This window comes from Panicum virgatum, chromosome 7K, assembly GCF_016808335.1.
Source record: "Panicum virgatum strain AP13 chromosome 7K, P.virgatum_v5, whole genome shotgun sequence".
Taxonomy (NCBI): Eukaryota; Viridiplantae; Streptophyta; class Magnoliopsida; order Poales; family Poaceae; genus Panicum; species Panicum virgatum.
Window position 1 is genome coordinate 26,976,868 of NC_053142.1, and position 23,711 is coordinate 27,000,578.

The following is a 23,711-nucleotide window of genomic DNA, read 5'->3' on the forward strand; positions in this document are numbered from 1 at the left end:
CAGAAGTTGAGACTATTGAGCAATCCAGTAACAGAAAGTACTTAATCTTAGATTCGCAACATGCACCATGGCAAGCTTGTCCATATACAATCTCCATATTATTACTTTGGAACTTATAAGTCCTGTAAATCTCACACTAGATATTCAATACGACACAAGTTTACTCAGTTGCAATGGAACCGTCCGTGGCTGCCAGAAAGGCAACTCACATGAGTCTTACACCAGATCCAAACTTGCAACACACAAGACAACTGATAGCATGCATACTTTGGGTAGTTGAATTCTACCCAGCTAGATAACCTAAAGGCTGCTTTCTTATATAGAACTCCAGGACTCAAAACGGATATAGAATGTGCTCCCATTGCCTACCACAATCAATTAAAGTTGCACCTTGCGGTCATATATCCAACTGAAAGGAATAACCGGTCCCTGCTTTGCCCTTGCTTGAGCTCTCTCATCCAACCTCCTGATTCTCGGTGCTAAGGTACAGACAAAGTCCTGCGCCCTCCTCCCTTCTCCAGATAACCCTGTTAGATCAGCAACTTTCCACCTCTGGACCAAGAACTCAAGGATGTCGGCGTAGTCTTTAGCGGTGTAGACGCCCAGCCTCTGCGCCACCGCGCTGAAGTGCTCAAACAGGTGGTTGTCATTCCCATCGTACATGAGATGAGCAGGCATTGTGATCTTCTTCCTCATCATGTCGGCAAACGCCATCACCGTGTAGTCAGGATCGATCTCAAAGAGCTTCTCGACTATCTTGGTGTAGGCTGTCTCATGGCGCTTTTCATCAGCTGCTATTGTGCCACATATCTGAGCCAGCTTGAGATCACCATACTCCTTGGCATGCCTTGCGGTATTGCCATGAGATATAAATGTTGCTCTCTCTTGGAATGATGTGTAAAGGAAACCCAAATAGGGATTGTTCTCAGTACCTGGATCCTGCATAAGAAATAAAACTAGATGTTATGCTCATGCTTATGCTCAACCAGTTATCCAAAATAGCAACTGCACATGATATATTACTCAACACGTTGTACTCATCAACATTTGTGGTCACCTGATAAATTTAAAGCTACAAATCCTTTCGCACATACAAACCATATTTTTAATGATGTTGGTGATTTCATGATTCATTGGGAGCTACAAATCAAAATGAAAAAAAGGGAAAATAAAATCGATGTCATTGTCCTTGAAGGTATATAGCAGCGCTTACCATTCCAGACCCAATCAGATACTGTATGGTCTTCTCAATTTGTTTCATGTCAACCCGTCCAGTAAGGTACATGTACTTATTAAGGAGATCACCATGCCTGTTCTCTTCAGCTGTCCACGCCCTCGTCCAAACAGCCCAAGTGGTTGGACTTGCACCAGTTTCATCCCGAACTCCATCAAGGGTGTTGAGCATTGTTTGATAGGTAGGTAGTGCTTCCTCAGTAACCATGTCACCAACTAAACAAACAAAATACTCATCAGGTATTTCCTTTGCCTGCTCCCTCAGTTCTTTAACTTCATCGTAAAACCCATCAGAAGAAGGCTCTGGTAGGAAGTCTTGTGGCTGCCATGACTTCTCAACCGGCTTCAGAAGGTTCAACAAGTTATCCTTGGCCCAAGGTTGAAGTGAATCAAAAATTTCCTTCTTTTGGGCTGGTAGTGAATGGGTAACTTGGCGACGCACCTCTCGTGGTGGAGTATAGGGTTCTTTGACAGTTTTGACCCTAGGAAAAACAATATACCGCAATCAGAAACAGAAAAGAGGGAAGGTACATTACACTGCAGAGAAGAAAGTAGTTAGCAAAGACACCTAGTCAAAATAGTTCAAACAAAAAATGAACTCAATTCACAACAAAACTGTCTGCCATAAAATCTTTAGGCTGGAAAGTTAAATATGTTTATACTTTCTAGCACAAAATAGAGAACAAAATACCAAAAAAACTCTAGACAAGAAAATTCACACGTTTCTTGCAGAAAATTGACAGTAACCTAGGGATCCACTTCAGAAACTAATTTCCCAAACTAATAAGTCGGCACAGTGAAACAACTTTATTACAATATGTCAATGAAAGGCTTCTGATCCTTGCATAGTCAGTTTGTCTCAAAACATTTTAGTTTTTACCATTTAGCCTTAAGCAGGTTAAGCACGTGACGAAGCAATCATTAGTGGCAGAATTTTCCAGACAGGTATATCAAAAATATACACTCAAGTAAACATCTACCAGAATTACCCAGTGGAACTTGATGGATAGCTTGACCAAGTAAAGCACAACCAACACACTGCAAAATTCACATGATCTAGTGGTTCTTTTTTACTGGTTTTGTATTTAAGTGCAGAAATTTGTCCATTTCATCATGTACATTCGAAAGTGTTCTAGATCACGCTTATCTTAGTCCAAATTTTGTGTGTTGAACCCATGGACCCTGATAACTGGAGTAAAACCTGACAAATTCCTACTGCAGACTCTCTAAAACAACATTTTCTTATCAAGGTATAGAAAGTGACAAATTCCAGTTGTTCAATTGATAAATTCAGATGTAAGATTGGGAAAGATTTACATCAATCGTTTGTTAAGCTGACGACAACTCTATCGCCATCAGCAGATTTGAACAAGTTGAGATATCAACAGCCAACTACTTTCTGCATGGTACCCATACAGCCGCAAAAGCGTCCCAGATCACCAAATCAAAGGCGGATCACGAGCTACCCATCCAGATCACGAGCAGGAACACAGGACCGCCACGGAGATGCAGACGAAAACCCAGGGAGGAAGCTTTCCAAAACCCTGGATCTCGACAAGAACAGCGAGAAGGGGACGGGGAGGGGGGGGGGGGGGGGGGGGACGCAAGGTGGCAACTCCGCTTAGCCCAGATCACGAATCAAACGCAGAGACGAACTTCTCGCACGCGATTCAAGTCGATCCATTCTAACAACAGTTGTCTTTCACCCCCCCCCCCCCCCAACAACCCCCAGATCACGAACCCCAAACATGGTGGCTCCCAAACACCAGCAGCCCATTTCCGCGAGGCACACCCCACCTCGCCGACCCCAGATCGCGGCGGAGGAAAGCAGCAGGAGGCGAGGGATCCGGGTACTCTCGGGCTCACCTGTTGATGGTGGACGCCATGGCCACCACCACCCCGCTCGCCCTCCTCCTCGGCCCGCACGGCGGCAGCGGCGCCGCCACGTGCGACACGGGGGACGACGCCCTCAGCGCCATGGCCGATCTCTCTCTCTCTCCAAAGATCTCACGACGCGGAGGGTGCCGCCGGCGAGGCCGGGATCTTGGGCGCTCGTGGCTGTTGTGCCACCTCTCTGTCCGCACTCGCGCTTGAACAGGGGGTTTCCCCCGGAAGGCGAGGTCGGCTATTAAAAAGGGGATCTCGAGAGCCTCCTTCCCCTAGTGTATTTTATTTTTTTCTTTCTTTTTGTCGTTGTCGATTTTAATATTTTTTTACGCGAGAAACTTTTTTTTGGCGGTGCCGCGTCAGCGATTTTCAACCTCTCTGGCTGCGTGCATTGAACATTTGTCGGCACCGTCGCCGCTTGGAAGAAAATAGCCAATAACGTGGGAGGTGGGCCCGGCCGGAGGAGATTAAAAACGCTGGGGCTGTGCACGCACGCTTCTAGAGACAAATTGTCACAGCAAATCACTGCATTAGGCCCCTTTGGCACAGCTCCGCCAACTTAGCTTCGTGTACTGTAGTAGTACTATATCACTGTAGCACAAAGCCGGAGAAACCTCGTTTTCCAGCTTCGCCAACTTCTCTCCTCCCATAATTGATTGTAGCATCGTGGGAACCAGTTCAGCTTGACACTACAGTGTAGCACAGTAGCGCACAGCGCCGCGCTACTGTAGCACGAAGCTGAAGCACTCCTAGTAGAGCGGTGCCAGAGGGGGCCTTAGTAAAGGCATGCCGCCATACATAGGTGTATCTATGGTTAAAATTAGGCCAAATAGCCATTTTAATCCCTCAATTTTAATATAAGAGTTAAATTCGTCCCTCAACTTTCAAATTGACCAATATAGTTTCTCAACTTTTATTTTAGAGTCATACCTGTTCTTATGCTGATATTATACTCCATGGTAACATGAGATAAATGCAAAAAAGTTATTTTTACCCTTGGTTTATTCTTCCCCTCCTTAATTATACCCTTCATGCACCCTCAATACAATGCAATACATGGATAAATAAAATTCTATGTTCCAAATTTAACACTTGTAATGTTTAGCTCATAAATGCGTTGATGTTCGTGCCACCACACCGATTTGCTTACATTAGCTAAATATTTTTTAGTAATAATAAATTGTTGAGGAATTTAGAAGAGAAAAGAGACAAGGGTAAATAGGACTTTTTGCATAAATCTCATACTATTATGGAGTATAATAGCACAAGGATGAGTTTGATCCAAAAATAAAAGTTGAAGGACTATATTGGCCTATTTGAAAGTTGGAGGACGAAATTGACCCTTAGATTAAAGTTGAGGGACTAAAATACCTATTTTACCTAAAATTTAGATCTAATTATTATATTTTGTAGATTTTGGTAGATGCACCGGGACCTTAAGGTCCTAACTAAAACACTCCTCTTTCCGTTATAATATATAAGACGTAACTACTTTTTACTCAAATTCTATAATGTAAGATGCTTTGTTTCTAAACATGTACATCGATACAATAATATTAATGTTGATAGAGAGAATTAAATGAGTTTTTGTTCTTTGAATCAGATGTAGTTACACCTTATATATTGGGATAGAGGGAGTAGTACAGAATAGCTCACTGTGCTGATTCACAACCCTGGTCAGTCCCGATTATGCAACCTGGATTATAAATCCGGGGTCAAAGACCAGTTCCGACATCCAGGACTATCTGTGGCAAGGCACTAGAGACCTTTTGCCTCGCTCATAGCTTCTTTACCACTCTATCTATCTAACACATGTGATTTTGAATAGGATACATTCCTTTTAAACTAACTCATAAAAGACCTTTTGATCCTAATTAGAGCCACCAACCGGGATCTAAAGGATCATCATTTAGTCCTGGTTGGTGGCTCCAATCAAGACTAAAGCTCCCCGCACGCCCCTTCACCGTTGGACCCCAAAGTAACATTTATTAGGTGGTGTTTGTTTCCATACGCTTTTTTTAGCCCTTATCATAAAAAACATACCATTTATGAGTATCAAATAAAATCTGTTTATAAATTTATTTTTGACAGATAGGTGCTAATTCGCGAGACGAATCTAATGAGCATAATTAATTCATATTTTGCTACAGTATTAGTTTTGTAATTAGACTTTATTTAATATTTCTAAATTCTAAGATTCTTTTTGATGTGACATGATCTAAAATTTAGCCCCTAGAAACAAACAACATCTTAGTCTTGGACCCAACAACAGCCGGGACTAACATCAAAAATCAAAGACCATTTCTGTACCATAGTGTAATCTACCTCCCCTGCGTATACACAAACGTGGATTATGCTTGTGAATGAATGTGCGTAGTACACCCTACTCTATTAAACGCGTACGTGAAGATGTTAAATTGGGGGTTGATAGACCCATTGTTGATGGATTGACGGCGACGTCAATATTAGCAAAAATAATGAGCCGCAAATACGGACTAACCATGTCAACTAGAACTTGAGTTTTTGGGTAAAAAGACCTAACCAGTCGAGCATTGCTATTATTAAGGCTGTTTTGATTATTTTGGGTCTTGTCAAACTTTTAGAACTTGATTGGTCCATTTATGTACTAAAAAAAAGATTCCACACTACTATTTGCATGCTCAATAAAACCATGATAAGTCACGTGTTCGTTGACGGAGAAATATTTAAAGTAAATTTGTCAATTTTAAGATCTATTAATCAAGACTGTTAAATGTGCTCATGATGATAGATGTGCGTGGGTACGCAATGTGCGTGATGTTTACAACTTTACAAGTGTTTGCATGTTTACTATGTTTGCAAAAAAAAAGGAAATGTGTACTTTTTAAATCGCTCCATGCGGTCACTAATAATTGATGATGTCTGATCAAAATTAAGTTAGAATCGACCATCACTACTTTCAAGATATTTACATTTAAAACATTAAAAATCATATGTGTAGATTTGTTTTGTAAACCACTTTCATAATACTAAGCTCGATAGATATTATAAATACATTCCAATAAGAAAAATGTCATTCAAATTAAAACTCGAAAACAAAAGTCAATAATGTTAAGTATCTACTAGCTATGACTAAGGTAGTACCTACTTTTTCACGTATTATCAAAATTTCCTTTGTTTCCATGCACCATCTATGTTTGGGCCCACATTTGAGCTACTCTAAGTTAGGGAGCCAAATATATGCACATGACATAGGCTGCTAGTTGCCGGCAGATCCAAACCCACGGTTTTCGAATATGCAAGATATTTTTGTGATCCACAAAAGTGTTCATATTTTTGTGACAAAGATTCTAAAACTATAGTTTTGTGGTAATTTTGCAGTTAATTATAGCTTTCTTAAAAAGGGAAAACTTGCAAGAATACATTCAGACTGATGGCCATTGCTGGTGGACATGTAGTTTCGTGCCAATTTGTGCAAAGACAGCGCTATCTTAAAATATTGTTTTTGGACCGAGCAGGACAGAGAAATAAATTGAAATGTTTTTTTGCCCTTAGACCCACTAATCAGAAAATTTCTTCTTCCTAAAACTTCCAATTAGAGAAATAAAGGTTTTCACTCAAACTTCCAATTTGATTGCATCATCCAGCTGTTATCTCACACGCAAATCTTGGTAGAACCAAGGAAACTCGGTAGATAGCTTTTTGCAAATAAGTTTTTTTTTCAATTTTTCTTTGTTTCAAGTAATGTATGGCCTGTTATATTAAATAATTTATTTTGAACATCAAAAATCTGCTGGCTGATTGAGGTTCTTCTAATTGTACATAAACATTGCTCTTATGGACTACTTTTTGATTTGAATGTGATTCATGATAGGATTAGGTATTCAGGTGAAATGGTAACATGAATAAGTCTTGATCTATTGCATGTATATATGTTTAGGTTATTGACGATATGGAATAAATTTAGCATTTGTTGTCAAATGAAGTTTTCATATTGGAAATCCAAAGGACCAAAAGGTTTAAGAAACCTCGGTATAAAATTCCAGATTAACTAACCTTTGTCCCACTACCGATCTAATTAGTAAATGGCCATCATTTTTTTTCTCAAATTTTGTCAGTACATGGACTGTTAGGATTACATATGGCTTTCAACATTATACAATATATATATGTTCTTTTTATTATTTATTCACCTCGATGTGGAAGTGTTGTTATTGATATATGTGATTAGGGAATTGTCGATGTCCAATTTACACTGAGGAATTCATACTTGAGATGCCAAGGACATCTGTGTTGGAATATAGTAGATTATTATTGACCGAGATCAACTCTACTAGAATTGTTTAACATTCTTGTCGGTACCCCGGGACCGGGGTACCCCCTCCTACTGTGTCTGGGAAAGGACTCACGTAGTTATCCTAACCTACGCGTTGAAGAGCAGAGCAGCTGGACCCCTGCGGTCCGGAGTCCACCTCGCCGGGCCAGCGGCCCCGGACCCGCTCTCTGCTCGGGGGAGGGTCCGGTGACGCCACGTGTCCCAGAGAAGGCAGCGCCTGGCGCAGATAGCCGGGGGTCCCCGGACCCCCGGCGCGCGGGGAACCAACATTTCACCCAGGTGGTCCGGAGCCGCCATGTGTCCGCGGGCGCGGGCACGAGTCTTCCGCCGGAAGACTCACCCACCCACCGCATTTAATGTGGGAGGCTGAGGCGTGTTCTGTCGCCGCAGAGCACGAGGAAGCCTTTGTCAGACTCCACTATTGGTCGCGTATTACCAAGGTGCACAGTGCAGCCGCAGGCGCTGCGCGCGCGGTGCACGTTAGTCTATCGCATTAAATGGATGCGACGGCACGACCCTTTCCATCATGCCGCCTAAGCCGCAAGCTACGCGGCATGAACAGCATGCGTGGCGCAGCCTACCCGGCTAGCTGCAAGCGCCGCACCAACATGACAGGGCAAGACCATGCCGATCGGAGGGTCTGCGCCGGTCAGTACACCCATGCGGACGAGGCAGCGAAATCCCGGAATAAGATCTTCCCCAGGTGTAGCACCATAATAGCGCTAGGCGTTATGTTATTTAAATACATCCACGTTGGGCCCACCTGTCGGGGTCCCAATGGCTATGTACGTTCCTCCCTTTGACTATGAAAGGGGAGCACACACTAGTCTCAGGGCAAGTTGACTCAGACTCTCTCCCTCACACTCTCAGCTCACCAGCTAGAACCACTCTCGAGCAATCTCTTGTGAGCATAGGCAATACAACACACAGTGGATGTAGGGTATTACGCTCCAGTGCCCCGAACCACTCTAAACCTTCTGTGTTCATCATGTTCTTGCATCTAGATTGGACTAATCCTAGCTACCCCCCGAATTCATTCTCCCTCAGGGCTTAGGCGGGTGCATTCTGCCACCCGGCTGGGTTTACCACCCGACATTTGACGCGCCAGGTAGGGGAGAAGGTTAGCTAGTTTTAGTTCATCTCTTACTCGTCTCCATGATTCGGGTGGTTGAGCACTCCCACCACAACGACGACGTGGAGATGGTGGAGGGTGTGGCGTCATCCGCGCCACGCGCCTCTCGCCTTCTTGCCCCAGGGGCAACCGTGCCCGTGGAGCAGCCACCGATGGCAGCGGCGCACGTTGCACGCCAGCGAGAATCAGGGCGCTCGTCAAAGGCCCCCTCACAAGCTGCGAGCAGCGGAGCGTTGGCGGCAGCTAGGGAGTTGCTTCGCAGCCCTCCGGCTGCTGCAGCCTCGCCAGACGCCCTGAGGCAGTGGCGGGACGATGTTGACCGTCTCCTCCATCTGGCTCAGGTCTCCCCCAGTTCCACAAGGACTGGGCAACGACCTCCGCCTGGCAATGCGGTGGTACCCTACCACCGGCGCCAGGGCGGCGCGTCGGCATCCGTGCGCTCCCCCACGGTGAGGGGTGCACGAACAGAAGACCTGCGGGCGGAGCTCAACCGCAGGCGCGCGAGTAAGGATGCCCGCATCTCTGTGGAAAGGGCGCGAGAACGCCGCCTCAACATCGAGGGTCGCAATCTCAACGCCGACTTGGATGCAGCGGCACCCAAGCTCCCGGGAAACGTCCGGGCACCACGGCTGCCCCGGTTGCTGGGGTGGGCTGTGCCGCGCTCGCGGATCATCTCCGCGCAGTGGCCTGGCCGTCCAAGTTTCGTCCACAACTGCCGGAGAAGTACGACGGTACCACTAATCCATCGGAATTCCTGCAGGTCTACGTCACCGCCATCACAACAGCTGGTGGCAACGACGCTGTCATGGCGAGCTACTTCATGTAGCCTTGACTGGGCCAGCCCGGACTTGGCTCATGAACCTCACTCCTGGGACGATTCAGTCCTGGGAGGGGCTCTGCGCCAGATTTACAGCAAACTTTGCCAGTGCTTATCAGCAGCATGGTGTGGAGGCTCACCTCCACGCCGTGAGGCAGAAACCAGGAGAGACGCTCCGGGCATTCATCTCGCGCTTCACCAAGGTATGAGGTACTATTCCTCGTATCTCTGACGCATCTATCATTACTGCTTTCCGTCAGGGAGTACGTGTTGAGAAGATGCTCAAGAAACTGGCGACGCACGAGGTGGAAAGCGTCACCACGCTTTTCTCCCTAGCCGACAAGTGTGCCAGAGGCTGGTGGCTCCGGAGCTACCGTTGCTGGGGGCAGCAGCACCAGCTGCAGCAGCGGCAGCTGGGGGCCAGAATGCGAATGGCAAGCGTCCGCGTCCGCAGGGTGGCAATGGTGGTTCATGCCCAGTTCATCCCACCACTCGCCACAGCGCCGCTGACTGCCGTGAGATCCAGAAATTCGCGAAGCGGGTCAATGGGCAGCGTGAGCAGGCCTCCAAGGACGGCTCACCCCCTCCTCGCCAGCGGCCTGGCAAGGAGAAAGCCTCCGACAGTGAGGCCGCTGCCTTGGAGAAGGAGCTGGGGTACCAATCCCCTGCTCGAGAACTAAAAGGTGTCTACAGCCATGGCGACACCGACTCTGGCGAGGACAAGCGCCGCAAGAAGTTGTACGTGATGTACGGCGGAAGCTCGGAACTCGTCTCCCAGAGAGATGTTAAGACCCTTCGCCGAGAGGTCCTCTCGGTGAAGCCGGGGGTCCCGAGGGCGGCGCCTCACCACAGGTGGAGGAACACCACCATCTCCTTCGGGCCATCTGACTTCCCGGAGAACATGGCCAGGGCTGGTGTACTACTGAAGCATCCCCTCATAAGAGAAGACTTAAATGTGATACACGCATCAGTCCCAGGATGCTGATGACACATTTATTACATCAGATGGTTCATCACCGTACAACTCTACGCGGTAATGGGCAGAGGAGCGCCACTATCGCGAGGATTACAACCCATACCCACACAACGATATTAATTATAAAAAGTGGGTCGTCAGAGTCTTACGCCATGCGGTATCTCCTGCGGGTGACCCTAATCCACAGGCAAGGCTGGGTGCTGGACGGTACCCTACTCGACGTCTTCTGGAACAAAGTCTGGATCTTCCTCTAAAAAATTAAGAAATGTTGTGAGTACAAACGTACTCAGCAAGTCCAACCACACCCACGGAGGGGGTATAAATAGAATATAATGCACAGGGTAAACCAAGGATAAGGCTAGGGTTTAATTTGCGGAAAGCAAATTTTTATGCAGGGGTTCATTTGAAAGAAATGATTTTTCAAAGCAAGTTATCTTTGTACCGAATAACCCATAATGTTGGCCCACACAGGACCCAAATTTTAAGCTGCTACCGGACTCCTCATCCGCCGTAGCACACGGCACAACTGCCGGACTCGATTCCAAAACAACTCACGCCAACCCATCCCAAAGTAAACACTAGTTATGTGACCACACCGTAACTCGCCCAGTACCGTGGGTACGGCTATTCGAATAGATTTTAACTCTACAGAGGTGTGCAACTTTACCCACAAGCGGGGTACAGTGACTCGATCACCTTAGTGTCGGTGCAGATCCCAACAAAGTCATTACCCACCTTAGCTAGACCTGACTAGCCACCACGGGATGCACCAAGGGGTCATTGACCTATCACAGAGGTTTTAACCGGGGCATAAGTCACACAGAGCTAATCCCTTCTCCTTGATCACCCGTTGCTCTCAGCTCTCCTGATGGCTATCAGACTAACTAGTGGGGTTTATGCTAAGCCGTTGCCTATTCAACGGTCGAGTGGTTTGCACGATAGTGGAGTTAGGTGAGATGACACACCAACTCGGTCCTTAATTGTGACAAGATGGATATCTCCCTTCCTTGCTCTGCCACACAGGCACGAGCACACCATTCGGCAAATCACACAGAAATGCCATCCATCCCGTCTAGACTAATCTTTCAAAATTTCACATTTTCCCCTTCCCACACACACATTTTCTTTATAAACAATTTGTATTGTGTATGAGGTCCTAAGCGTTCTAGCATTGATTAACGTCCAAACAACACATTCAGACATTAATCTAGGTGGTCAAGGAATGGTTATAACAAATCAAGGGGTGGCTATCCAACCATGTTTTCAGCAGGCAAAACATATGCAATTTTTATAAAACAGTCCAATAGGTTGTGTTTATAAAAACTAGGACAAAAGCATGCATCAAAGGATGGGATTGAACTTGCCGTCTTTGAAGCCTTCCGGAAGGTCCTGGTCGAAGTACTGTCCTTCGGGCTTGGGGTCGCAAAACTGGTTCTCGTTCGCTTGCTCGCAGTACTGCTCATCGACGGGCTCTCCTTCATTCACACCGCGGTCTACGACGCATACAAACAAACACACAATCAAGAAAAGAAATACAAGCTTTATCGTTGAGCTCGATTCGGAAACAATTAAGATATGGTGATATTTTTGGGTGGTTTCCTAATGGTACGGCCAAAACTATATTTGAAATGGCGTGGTAAAGTTTCGGGTCGATCAGAGATGTTTTGGCGCATGAAATGATAAGTTAATGGGGGGTGTTTAGGGCCTAAACAAGGGTTCAGGGACTTGTTTGTAATTAGTGGAAGGACCTGTTTAGAATTTCGGGAAGGGTTCGGGTTATTCGGGAAAAGGGTAGGGTTTTATTTATAACTAAGTTTGTATAGTGGGGGAGGTTTCGTAAATATTATAAAGGATAGGGTTTGATTAGCAAAATGGCCAAAGGGTGGAGGGGTTCTTAAAGGAATAAGGAGAAGGGGAGGGGCTTTTGGGCAAAAAGCCCTTTCTTTCCCCTTCCTCCTTCCCACAGAGCAAGGGAGGCACGCCCGGGTCGTCGGCGGCGGCCCTCGCCGGCTACCCAAGGCACGGCGGTGGCTCGGGTCTGGGGGAAAAGGGAGAGGGGTCCCTGGGAGATCCAATCCCCCTCCCCAATTTGTGTAGAGGTGACCCATGGGGAGGTCCCCATGGCGGCGCGCGGTGGCGGCCAATGGCGGCCCTGGGGGTGGTGCTGCGGCCACAGTAAAGGGGCTAGGGGCGGCGGGTGAGCTCAAGGGAGTGGCGGGGGTCCTACCTGGGATCTGGGCTCAAGCAAGGAGGCGATGGAGCGGGCCAGCCACGGGAGCAGGCGGCAGCGGTCAGCAAAGTGCGCGGCGGCGGCGCGGCGAGCTGGGAGAGATGGAGCTGGAGGTGGCGGGGTGTTTGTGGGTCGGAGGAGCGACGCGGGGTCCCTTTATAGCCGAAGAGAGGCGGTGGAGGCTTGGCGGGATGTGGTGGACGCCGGCGAGCGGTGTGGGGCGCGTTAATGGCGTCGCGACGCAGCGATGCCGCACAGTGGCGTTGTGATGGCACGGGCAGGCGTGTGGCACGTGAGGGGGGGGGGGGGCGGGCGCTGTGCGGCATAGGGGCGACGGCGCGAGCGGTGAGGGCGGGGCGCCAGCGGCGGGCGGCACGGCGCGCGGCGTGGCCACGCGGTGCGCGTGCGCACGGCGGGGGACGCGGTGTCGCGGCTTGGGCGTCGGGCACAGCGAGCGCGCGTAGAGGGGCAGCGGCGGTGCGGGGGCGTGCGCCTTGCGGCGTGGGCAGGCACGCACGTGGGCTGAGGAGGGGCGGCGAGCGGGCGTGGCCGGCCTGGGCGGGGTCGGGGCGGCGAGTAGGCCGCGGTGCGCGGGAGGGGAGAGAGGGAAGGAAAGGAGGAGGGGAAGGAAAAAGAAAAGTGGAGAAAAGAAAAGAAAATGGGAAAAAGGGAAAAAGAAAAAGAAATGAAAAAGGAGAGAGGGAGAAAGAGAGAAAGGGAGAGATGCGTCGGCGCCGACCGCGGTGAGCGGTCGCGCGTGGTCGACAGGCGGCCGGGCGGCGCGGGATGGGACGTCGGCGAGAAAAAAGAGGGAGTGAACGGTCGGCGGAAAAATTATGATTAGGGTTTAAGGTTACTGAGCTCAACGATGAAAATAATTTTGAAAATAATTTTGAAAATAATTTAGCGAGTGTTTTATCTGGTAAATTTTTCCGGGATGTCACAACTACCTCTAGTCACCGCCCCCTGTCATAGCCAACATCAGGCTTTATCATGTGCTGATCGACGGCGGGGCTGGCCTCAACGTCATCAGCTATGCAGCATTCAAGCAGCTGCAAAACCCAGAGTCCAAGCTGGCTCCCTCTCGCCCATTCTCAGGAGTGGGCCCACACCCGGTGTTCCCTCTGGGGAGTATCACTCTACCGGTCACGTTCGGGACTGAGGAGAACTTCCGCACGGAGAACGTCCAGTTCGACATCGCGGAGGTAAACCTCCCGTTCAATGCCATCATTGGTAGGCCGGCGCTCTACCGCTTCATGGCTATTGCCCACTACAGGTACTTGGTCTTGAAGATGCCTTCCCCTGCCGGTGTCCTCACCATGTGGTGTGACCGCACCGCTGCCGTCGCTGCAGTTGAGAAACTGCATGCCCTGGCGGCGGAGGCTGCACGCTCCGAGGAGGATACCCCCTCCACCTCGCGAGCCAGGGCACCCGCAAGGGCACCTAAGGTTCAGCCATCTGATCCGGATAATGAACCCGTGAAGACCGTGCAGGTCGGAGCGGACTCCTTCAGGACCACCCGCATCGCGGGAAACCTAGAGGAGAAATAGGAAGACGTGCTCATCACTGTCCTCCGGGCAAATGTGGACGTGTTCGCCTGGGAACCGTCACAGATGCCCGGGATCCCCAGGGAAGTGATTGAGCACCATCTGAGGATCTACCCCGACGCCAAACCGGTACGCCAGAAACCTCGGAAGCAGTCCGTGGAGCGGCAGAACTTCATCCGTGAAGAAGTCTGCAAGCTGCTACACGCTGGCTTCATCGAGGAGGTCCACCACCCCGAGTGGTTGGCCAATCCGGTCGTCGTCCCAAAGGCCAACGGGAAGCTTCGGATGTGAATCGACTACACCAGCCTCAACAAGGCATGTCCCAGAGACCCCTATCCTCTTCCACATATCGATCAGATTATGGACTGCACCTCCGAGTGTGACCTTTTGTCTTTTTTAGATGCTTACTCTGGTTCCCACCAGATACAGATGTCTAGGGAGGATAGGAAACATACTGCTTTTGTAACAGTGGATGGACTTTATTGCTATATTGTCATGCCATATGGACTGCGGAATGCCTTACCCACTTTTGTGCGAGCTATGAACAAAACTTTCTGTAATTTAATTAGAGTATAGTTGAGGTATATGTCGATGACATCGTAGTCAAAACTAAGGTAGGGTCAACCCTAGTCGAGGACCTGTCCCTCGTCTTCGACCCACTGTGCACCACGCGCACGAAGCTGAATCCCGAGAAGTGCGTTTTCGGCGTCTCGGCAGGGAAGCTGCTGGGTTTCCTGGTCTCACATCGAGGCATCGAGGCCAACCCAGCCAAGATCAAGGTGATCGAGGCGATGAGGCCTCCTGGCCGCATCAAGGACGTACAGAAGCTCACCGGGTCCTTGGCTGCTCTTAGCCGCTTCATTTCAAGGCTGGCAGAGAGGGCTCTCCCCTTCTTCAAGCTGTTGAGGTCCGGTCCATTCTCTTGGACTAAAGAGGCTGAACAGGCCTTCTAGGAACTGAAGCAGCACCTCACCTCACTGCCAGTGTTGGTGGCTCCAGAGCCAGGTGAGACGTTGTTTTTGTATCTTACTGCGTTTGCAGAGGCGATCAGCATAGTGCTGGTGGCCGAGAGGACCGAGCAGGCCCGCCAGGGGGATACCGGCGTCCCCCCGGCCAAGGATGATGGGCCGGACCACGAACATGGGGGGTCCGGCAGCCAAACCTCTGTCTGAAGGTCCGAACCCCGGACATGGGGGTCCGGAGGAGCCTCAGCCCAGAGGGAACCCAGAACCGCTGGGGGCCCAAGGACCTGACGTGGTGGACATGGGCGACCCGGACCCGATGGCCAGGGTCCGGACCATCCAAGCCAGTCTACTATGTCAGCGAAGTCCTCCACGAGGCAAAGGCCAGGTATCTTGAGACGCATAAGCTTATCTATGCCATACTTATTGCGTCCAGGAAACAGCACCATTATTTCCAGGTGCACAGAGTTGTCGTAGTGACCTCTTATCCACTGAGAGCGATCCTACACAACTCGAATGCCACGGGCAACATCGCCAAGTGGGCAGCAGAGTTGGCTGAGTTCCAGCTGGACTTCCAGCCCCGCCACGTAGTCAAAAGCCAAATCCTGGCTGATTTCATAGCAGAATGGACTCATTCTCCAAGCAATTCGGGGGGTCCGGACCTTAACATCGGACCCCCGGAGCCGGAAGTCAGGACACCAGTCTTCACCAAGCCCCAATGGACACTCTTCTTCGACGGGTCCGTCCGCAAGCAGTGGGCCGGAGCTGGTGTGGTCCTCATCGACCCAAATGGAGATTAACTGAAGTACATGGTGCGCCTTGAGTTCAAGGCCACCAACAACATGGCAGAGTACGAGGCTTTGATCTTTGGCCTGACAGAAGCCCTGTCTATGGGGGTCCGGTAGCTCCTGGTGAAGGGAAATTCTCAGCTGATCATTAAGCAGGTCCGAGGGGAGTGCAGTTGCAACAATCCCCAGCTCGCAGCATACCTCATACATATGAGGAAGCTCAAGAAGGACTTCGACGCCTTGGAACTGCAACATGTTCCCCGTGAATTCAACTCAGCAGCAGATGACCTCTCCACGAGAGCATCTACCTGGGCACCCGTGCCCGAGGGCGTCTTCGAAAGACGGCTGCTAAAACCTACCACCCAGCCTACCGAACTGGGTGAAGGGGATCGATCTAGCACCTCGAAGCTAGCGATCCCGGTGGCAATCCATCCGTGGAGCGCTCCAGGGGTCGTGTGCGCTACCGAGGATCCCAGAGACCCCATAGGGCCACCCCAATTACTCAGGGAAGTCCCGATGCATGGATCTCCGAGATTCGGGACTACTTGAAAGACAACATCCTTCCTGAAGATGATGTAGCCGCTGAGCGCATAGTACGATTGGCTAAACACTACGCGGTGGTAGAAGGGGATCTCTACCGCCGTGGCGCCAATGGTATCCTCATACGGTGCATTTCCCGGGAAGAGGGCCACGAGTTACTCGCGGAGATCCATGGAGGCGAGTGTGGAAGTCATTCCTCATCTCGCACGCTTGTTGGTAAGGCCTTTGGGCATGGCTTCTACTGGCCGATAGCACTCCAGGATGCAGCTGAGTTGGTAAGGTCCTGCAAAGCATTCCAGTTCCATGCAAAGCAAATACACACACCGGCTCAGGCTCTGCAAATGATCCCGCCCTCATAGCCGTTTGCCGTATGGGGCGTGGATATCCTGGGGCCGTTCCCCCGGGCTGTCGGCGGGTACCGGTTCCTCTACGTCGCCATTGACAAATTCACAAAGTGGCCGGAGGTTACCCCTATGGTGAACATCACCAAAACATCAGCAGTCGCATTCCTCAAGTCCATTGTGTGCAGATTTGGCGTCCCAAACCACATCATCGCTTACAACGGGACCCAATTCAAAAACAGACTCTTCCAACCCGAACCACTCTAAACCTTATGTGTTCACCGTGTTCTTGCATCTAGATCGGACTAATCCTAGCTACCCCCGAGTTCATTCTCCCCCAGGGCTTAGGCGGGTGCATTCTGCCACCCAGTTGGGTTTACCACCCGACAATTCTTTTGTTTGTCATCATGTTTATGGTGAATTTGGTTGAGCTATGGCTGTGGGAAAAAGTTGTTGGTGGCTGTGGAAAAGCTGTTGTGAGATATGTGCTGTGAGAAAGCTGAAAATCGTTTGTTTGAACAGTTATAGTTTTTGAGAAAACTCCCACCTGTTGGTCCCCCTGTCATCCGACCCACCTGTCAACCTGTCTCTCTGTCTGTCTGTCTCTCTCGTCTTATGTCACTGGTGGTTCATATCCTAGCCGCCGACAGACGCGGCGGAGAGGGCCAGTGAAGCTTGTCCCGACCGGCAAAGCAGGCAACAGCGACGAAGGAGTGGGCTAGTGCAGGGGGCGTGTGGGGGCGGAGCTCGTCCTGGCCGGTGGAGCGGAGTGGCGGCAGATCTCGCCCGAGCCGGCAGAGGTCGCAACGGAGATATGGCCGCGGCAGCGGAGCTCCTCCCGGCTGGCAGAGCGAGCGGTGGCGACGGAGAGACCGGCGTAGGAGGCGCACAGGGGCGGAGCTTATCCGGGCTGGCATAGCAGCACGGTGGGCGGAGCTCGTCCTGGCCGACAGAGGTTGTGACGGAGTGTGCGGCAGCGACGGATAGGGCCGGCGGAGCTTGTCCGAGCCGGCGGAGGGGCCATGTGGCGGCGGAGCTCGTCCGGGTCCGACGAAGAGGGCGTGCGACAACGGAGGGGAAAAAGCAGTGAAGGGTTACGCATAAAGGATGGCAAGTGAAAGTCACGGCCGGTGGAAGTACCCTCCTTGCTGTTGTGGTATTTACATGGACTTGAAGGTAGCTTTCGGTGAAAGAATGTGCGCAGGGGCAAGCCGCTTGGTTGGCTATTGGCTTTGACCGGTAGCCACAGCCCCAGAAAGTCCACCCAAACGGAGCGTTATTAGGGCGCGTTTAGTTCCTAAAAATTTTCACCCAAAAATTAAACACATGTATGAAGCACTAAAATTAATTAAATACCAAAACTAATTACACAGTTTGGATGTACATGACGAGACGAATCTTTTAAGCCTAATTATAGCATGATTAGCCATAAGTGCTACAGTAACCCACATGTGCTAATGATGCGGTCAAAGGCCTCAAAAGATTCGTCTCGTGGTTTCCAAGTGAGTTTTGAAATTAGTTTTTTAATTAGTGTCCGAAAAGTCTTCCCGACATCCGGTCAAAGTGCTGATTTGACATCCAAAAATTTTTGGATGGGGAACTAAACGCGCCCTTAGTAGTAGATCTCTTCATGTGTAGATTCCTGTATTGTGCATGTCTAGATTCCTCGTGTTCAATCCACCTGTAATTTGTTTCCTTTATCAGAGTATTGTAGAACTATTGTGTGTATGGTTTGTGATGTGGATGTATGCAGGATGCATAGAAAGAATGGTGAAAATCATGTCACCACACACCATGAGAGGTGGATTCGTTAATTACAGCGACCGAGGACATTTTAAGTTGAAATTGTTGTCTACCTAGCCAAGCGGGATCGCGGAGGGGACAATGGTTCTTTTTCCAACATAATTGATTAGATGAGCTTTTTTTTCCCAATACAAAGAAATAAAATGCCTTTTACAACGACCTGAGTAGATCATTCTATACTTTGAACGAGTATACCTTAACTGGTAACAATTTTTATGGTGGAACTTCCCCCCTCGGATTTGAGTTTTTAACTTAGCACAGGTGCTCGTATTTTTCAGAATTTGTTCCATAATTGAATTGGCTCTATTTTTCTCAGTGACAGGCGATGCCCATCAACAAAAAGGTGGATGAGTGGGCACACGTGCATGTAAGCATCTGTGTAAAAATGATTACTCTATACCTTTGCGAAGTAAACTGTGTAAAAAAAAGATCACTCGATACTTTGACGAAGTAAAATGCTAAAAGTAAATGAATTGCTTGAAGAAGTGAAAGAACTTCATGCTCGAATGGAACAGAACACAAAGATCTACCCAAGTGACGAAGCACCGACGCAGCGGTTCTTGCTCGCATCAAAATCTCAGTGTCGGTCAAAGAGTACATACGAAGTACTGTTCATTATTTGTTCAGACACCATATGCATAATGCACCCGTTTCTCCATACAGGTCTTGAAAGCTACCTTTTCGTTTATGAAGAGGCAGGGGTACAATGATGCAACTGCCACGCATTAAGGGCCGTGAGTCTTAGGTGGGCAAATGGGTGTAAAAAAAAAGATTTGGAAGGGCAGTTGAAAAGATATTTATAGGAACGGGTGCGCTGCTACTTGTCACAGTTAAAAATAACTATTTGTAGAATCAAGTAACGTGTCCGTTTCTGCAAATAAATTTGTAGAAACGAATTATAGCCTATCCGTCCATACAAATCGATTTATAGGGAAGGATGGACCCCTAACTGGTCCTAAAAATCGATTTGCAGAGACGGGTTAGACTATATGATCTGCTCTACAAATCAATTTTTAAAAAATAGAAAAAAATAGAAAGACTTAAAAATAACAAAATAATATTCCAGCCAACCAGCCACCACCACAAGTCTCTCTACTATAGAGGTATAATTTTTTTATATAAAATTTGCATACTTACGTATTAGGGTTCTCGCGTACATTCTGTTTTAAAAATAAAAAAAAGAAAAACTAGAGAGGTGCACATTCATTTCTCCTTTCCTCGCCTGTTCTGATGCAACAGCTTGCTGCCGACCGTCAATAGGCTGGAAGCATCCAGAACCGTGCAGGGTACGTGCCTGGGCGCATTCAAGGGCCGATCGGTCTAACCTAACTCGACGCTGCTCCAAATCGTCGATGAGCTTGCTTGTCCGATCCGTTTTTGCCATCAGGAAAAAAAGATATTTTCTGGCTTGCTTTTCCACGTGCGGCGTCTCTGCTAGTATCCGGAAACGTTTTGACACTTTGACACAATAACTTTTGTGATATTTAGTTAACCCAGAAACACTCAAATTGTTTAGTATATGGAGACATAGAAAATGGTTTATCTAGATTTGGCTTGAAAAAATATACTTCTAGAGCACAGAAATTTATTATAATGAATTTCTTGTAGGAAGGAATATCAAAGTTAAACAGCAAAAAAAATCACAAAATAAAGGTAAAGATGTCTACTAGTACTTGTAACCAAAACGAATACGTATAAAAATACATTGGCAGTGGTGAATCTAGGATTTCAGGTTAGGATGGTTCATTAGAATAATTTTTAAAATATATTACTGAATCAGTCAATCTAAACCTACAAAGATGTAATTCCTCACGTTTTATCTTCTCAATTCAATTACCAATTGCTATATACAATTGCTATAGGTTTTATCTTCTCAAGTAATAAATAAGATTAAATATAAAAAAAATTAGGGGGTGAAACTCATTAGGCCCAACCCTAGGGTCGGCTGGGCCCACCCCCGCCCCTAATCCGCCCCTGGACGTTGGAGCAAAGGTTTACTCCCTATCTAGGAGTATTGCTTAGAGAAATAGTTTAGAGCACTAGAAAAAATGTTTTATATAGTGACACCTTCCTATTTCACGTAGACAGTTAGTATTTTCATATTTTCACACGTTGGTACAAATGACAATATACTGGCAGTTGCTTATACAGTCCGCCAACAAAAATCAAATTGATTATTTTAAATTAAAAAAATATAATTTTCTCATCTAAAATTAGATGGAAACAAACTATATATCAAAACTGTAGAGCTCAATTAGATTAAAACTTTGTACTTCATTTGGGATTGTTTACTAGCCGAAATATGTGTTACCATTTGTTATAAAACAGATGTTTAATTTGATTTTTTTTAAATGATCGCATATGAAGATAAAGTCTCTGGCAAAGTTGTAGTGCTCGATGATATCTAAAATGTTGTAGTAGTTGACAAATTTTTCATTGAGTAAAGTGCGTAACCGGTTCCTAAACTTTTTCGAATGTGCTTTCCCAGTCCCTAAACTCACAAATCGATCGTTTAGGTCCTCAAACTTATTTGGCTGTGTCATTTCGGTCCCTAAACTTATAAACCATCTGTTTAGATCCTCAAACTTGTCCAGTCGTGTCATCCCGGTCCCTAAATTTGGTTTTGAGTCTCATCTAAGTTCAAACCGAACGATCTAAAACCTCTATATCAAAAAATAATTTATAACCTTTTCATATGAACTTGAATGAAAACAAACTTTATATCAAAATTGTATCTCTCGACGCGATCTACAACTTTCCAATTGAAAAGTTTTTGAATCAAAATTGTTTAGAGTCCCAAAATTTAATTCAACTTTTAAATTTCAAAATCTATTAACTTACAATAATATTTTGAGACCCTAAACAGTTTTAATTAAAAAATATTTCAACTACAAAATTGTAGATTACATCGAGGGCTACTATTTTGATATAAAATTTATCTTCATTCAAGTTTATATGAAAAAGTTATGAATTACTTTTTGATATATAGATTTTAGATCGCCTTGTTTTGACTCATACGAGACTCAAAATCAAGTTTAGGGACCGTAATGACACGATTGAACAAATTTGAGGACGTAATCATTTGATTTTCTACTTTAGGGACCGGGATGACACAATGGAACAAGTTTATGGACCGAGATGACACAGATGGACAACTTTGAGGACCTGAACGGTCGATTTGTGAGTTTAGGGACCGGGATGACACAACGACACAAGTTTAGAGACCGGTGATGGACATTACTCTTTTTCATTTGAGAGCCAATGCCAGCACAAACATTTTTTTAGCGTAGTGAAGGGCGAGAATACCTAATTCCGGAGAATTTTGAGTCCCTGTGCAAAATCCTAGTTAAGGCTAAACTTAAGTGCTAAAAATGAAACAATGACCATTCGTACTATATAAGTTTACGGCAATATATATAAGATAAGATAGGACCAGAATACCATTGCTCGGATATGTTGATAATATGTTTACTTTGAAAAAGCATCATACACATATATAATCTTCACTTTAAAAAGCAACATTTTTTTTAGCGTCCTTGAAATTTGAACACTACATTAACAAAACTAAATGATGCACAAATCAGTATTCAACAACCAAACAAGCATGAAAGAAAAGAAAAGGAAGAAGTCTAGATTACCTCCCTCATCTCTTGCCCCGGTCTAAAATACAACCCTCATCTACAAATCTGTCTAAATGACCCCCCTGATCTCTCGAAACCAGGTACGCCACACCCCGCGCCAGTCTACGGTGGTTTTGAGCCACGCTGGCTGCCACATGGACTTGACGCCCCTCCCCCCACACCGCTTTGTTTTTATTTTCTCTCCCCGTTGGCCTTTCTCTCTCTGTCGCAGCACCTCTCCAGCTCTCCTCTCTCTCGCTCGTCCCTACCCCAACCTAAATCCGCGACGCAAGTAGTGGCAGAAACTCGTCTCGCTTGAGTGCGTGTGCAGCCCGCGGCAGTGCTGGAGCTGCTGGGACTTGTTGGTCCCCTGTTGCTTATCGGGAGGGCCCCATGGAGTCTGAACCAGCAGTGTATTGCTAGTGCAACAAGAAGAACCCGCCGATCCGGGGCATGCGTTGGGCCGCCGCTTGCCGCACGGGCCCCGTGCCTGCCCTGCTCCGCCATGTCGCGTCGAGGTACGCACCCCTGCCGCAGCGCCGCCACTCCACCGCCTGCGGCGTCGGAGTGCTGCCCACCGAGCTGGTACCCGCGTCGCGCGCGTAGCCTGCCACGCGGGGCCTGTGCCCACTCCGCGTGCTGCGTGCGGGGCCCATACCTGCGCCGCTCCACCTGCCACACCGCTGCGTGCCGCGCAGGAGCACCGCCCGGGCCGCTCTAACACGAATCGCCGTCGGCGCCGCGATGCCGCGCGGGGGGCTTATGCCCTCGCCCGCGCAGGAGCACCTCCAGCATCGCTCCGCCCCGAATCACTGCCGGCGCCGCCTGCTGCGCGGGGGGACTTGTGCCCTCGCCCACGCCGCTCAGCACTGGACCGTCGCGACGCCGTTTGCCGCGCGGGGGACTGCGCCCACACCGAAAGGAGCGCCTCTTCGTCTCGAACCGTCGCCGGATCCGCAACGCCGCCCGCCACTTCCCCGGCCGCGTCCACTCCACCGCCTGCCACGCGGCGTGAGGGGCCGCTCCACCGCCAGACGAGCAGGGGCCCACGCCGCGCAGCCGCCTGCCGCGCGGGGGCCGAGCGCGCGCCACACCGACTACCGTGGAGGGAGGAAGAGGTGACTCTTGCATATGGGCCCAGCGCCATGTGTATGATGAAACTACCTTTTCTTTTGCCACGTCAGCACCACATCAGGCAAAAACCACCACTCAAGTGTACTAGGGGTGTAAAATGAACGGTTTTAATACTTCAAGGGTGTAGAATGCCCGGTTTTGGAGTTGAGGGGGATATTTAGACTCTTGCAAGAGTTAAAGGGGTAATATGAACTTTTTCCAAAAGAAAATGCATGGGATGGCTTGGACGCTTTGAACCTGCGAGACGGCAAGAGCCAACATGGCCAAACAGGGGCACATGCTGGGCGTTGGTGATAGGCGCTGCCGTCCTCGCTTGCCCGCATGCTACATTTGGACTCTGGGAGCAGATCGCGCTGAACAGCATTAGAAGAGCCGCAAGGGAAGGT

General features: G+C 48.3%; 1 protein-coding gene across 1 annotated transcript; it reads right to left on the reverse strand.

Moving 5' to 3' along the window:
- Positions 1-28: 28 nt before the first annotated feature.
- On the reverse strand, positions 29-3,372 carry LOC120640701 (stearoyl-[acyl-carrier-protein] 9-desaturase 5, chloroplastic-like). The gene is made up of 3 exons (XM_039916611.1): positions 3,100-3,372; positions 1,214-1,715; positions 29-939 (listed from the first exon to the last, which is right to left on the reverse strand). The coding sequence occupies exons 1-3, from the start codon at positions 3,210-3,212 to the stop codon at positions 379-381; spliced, it is 1,176 nt and encodes a 391-aa protein (XP_039772545.1). The 5' UTR covers positions 3,213-3,372; the 3' UTR covers positions 29-378.
- Between the last annotated feature and the right edge of the window lie 20,339 nt (positions 3,373-23,711).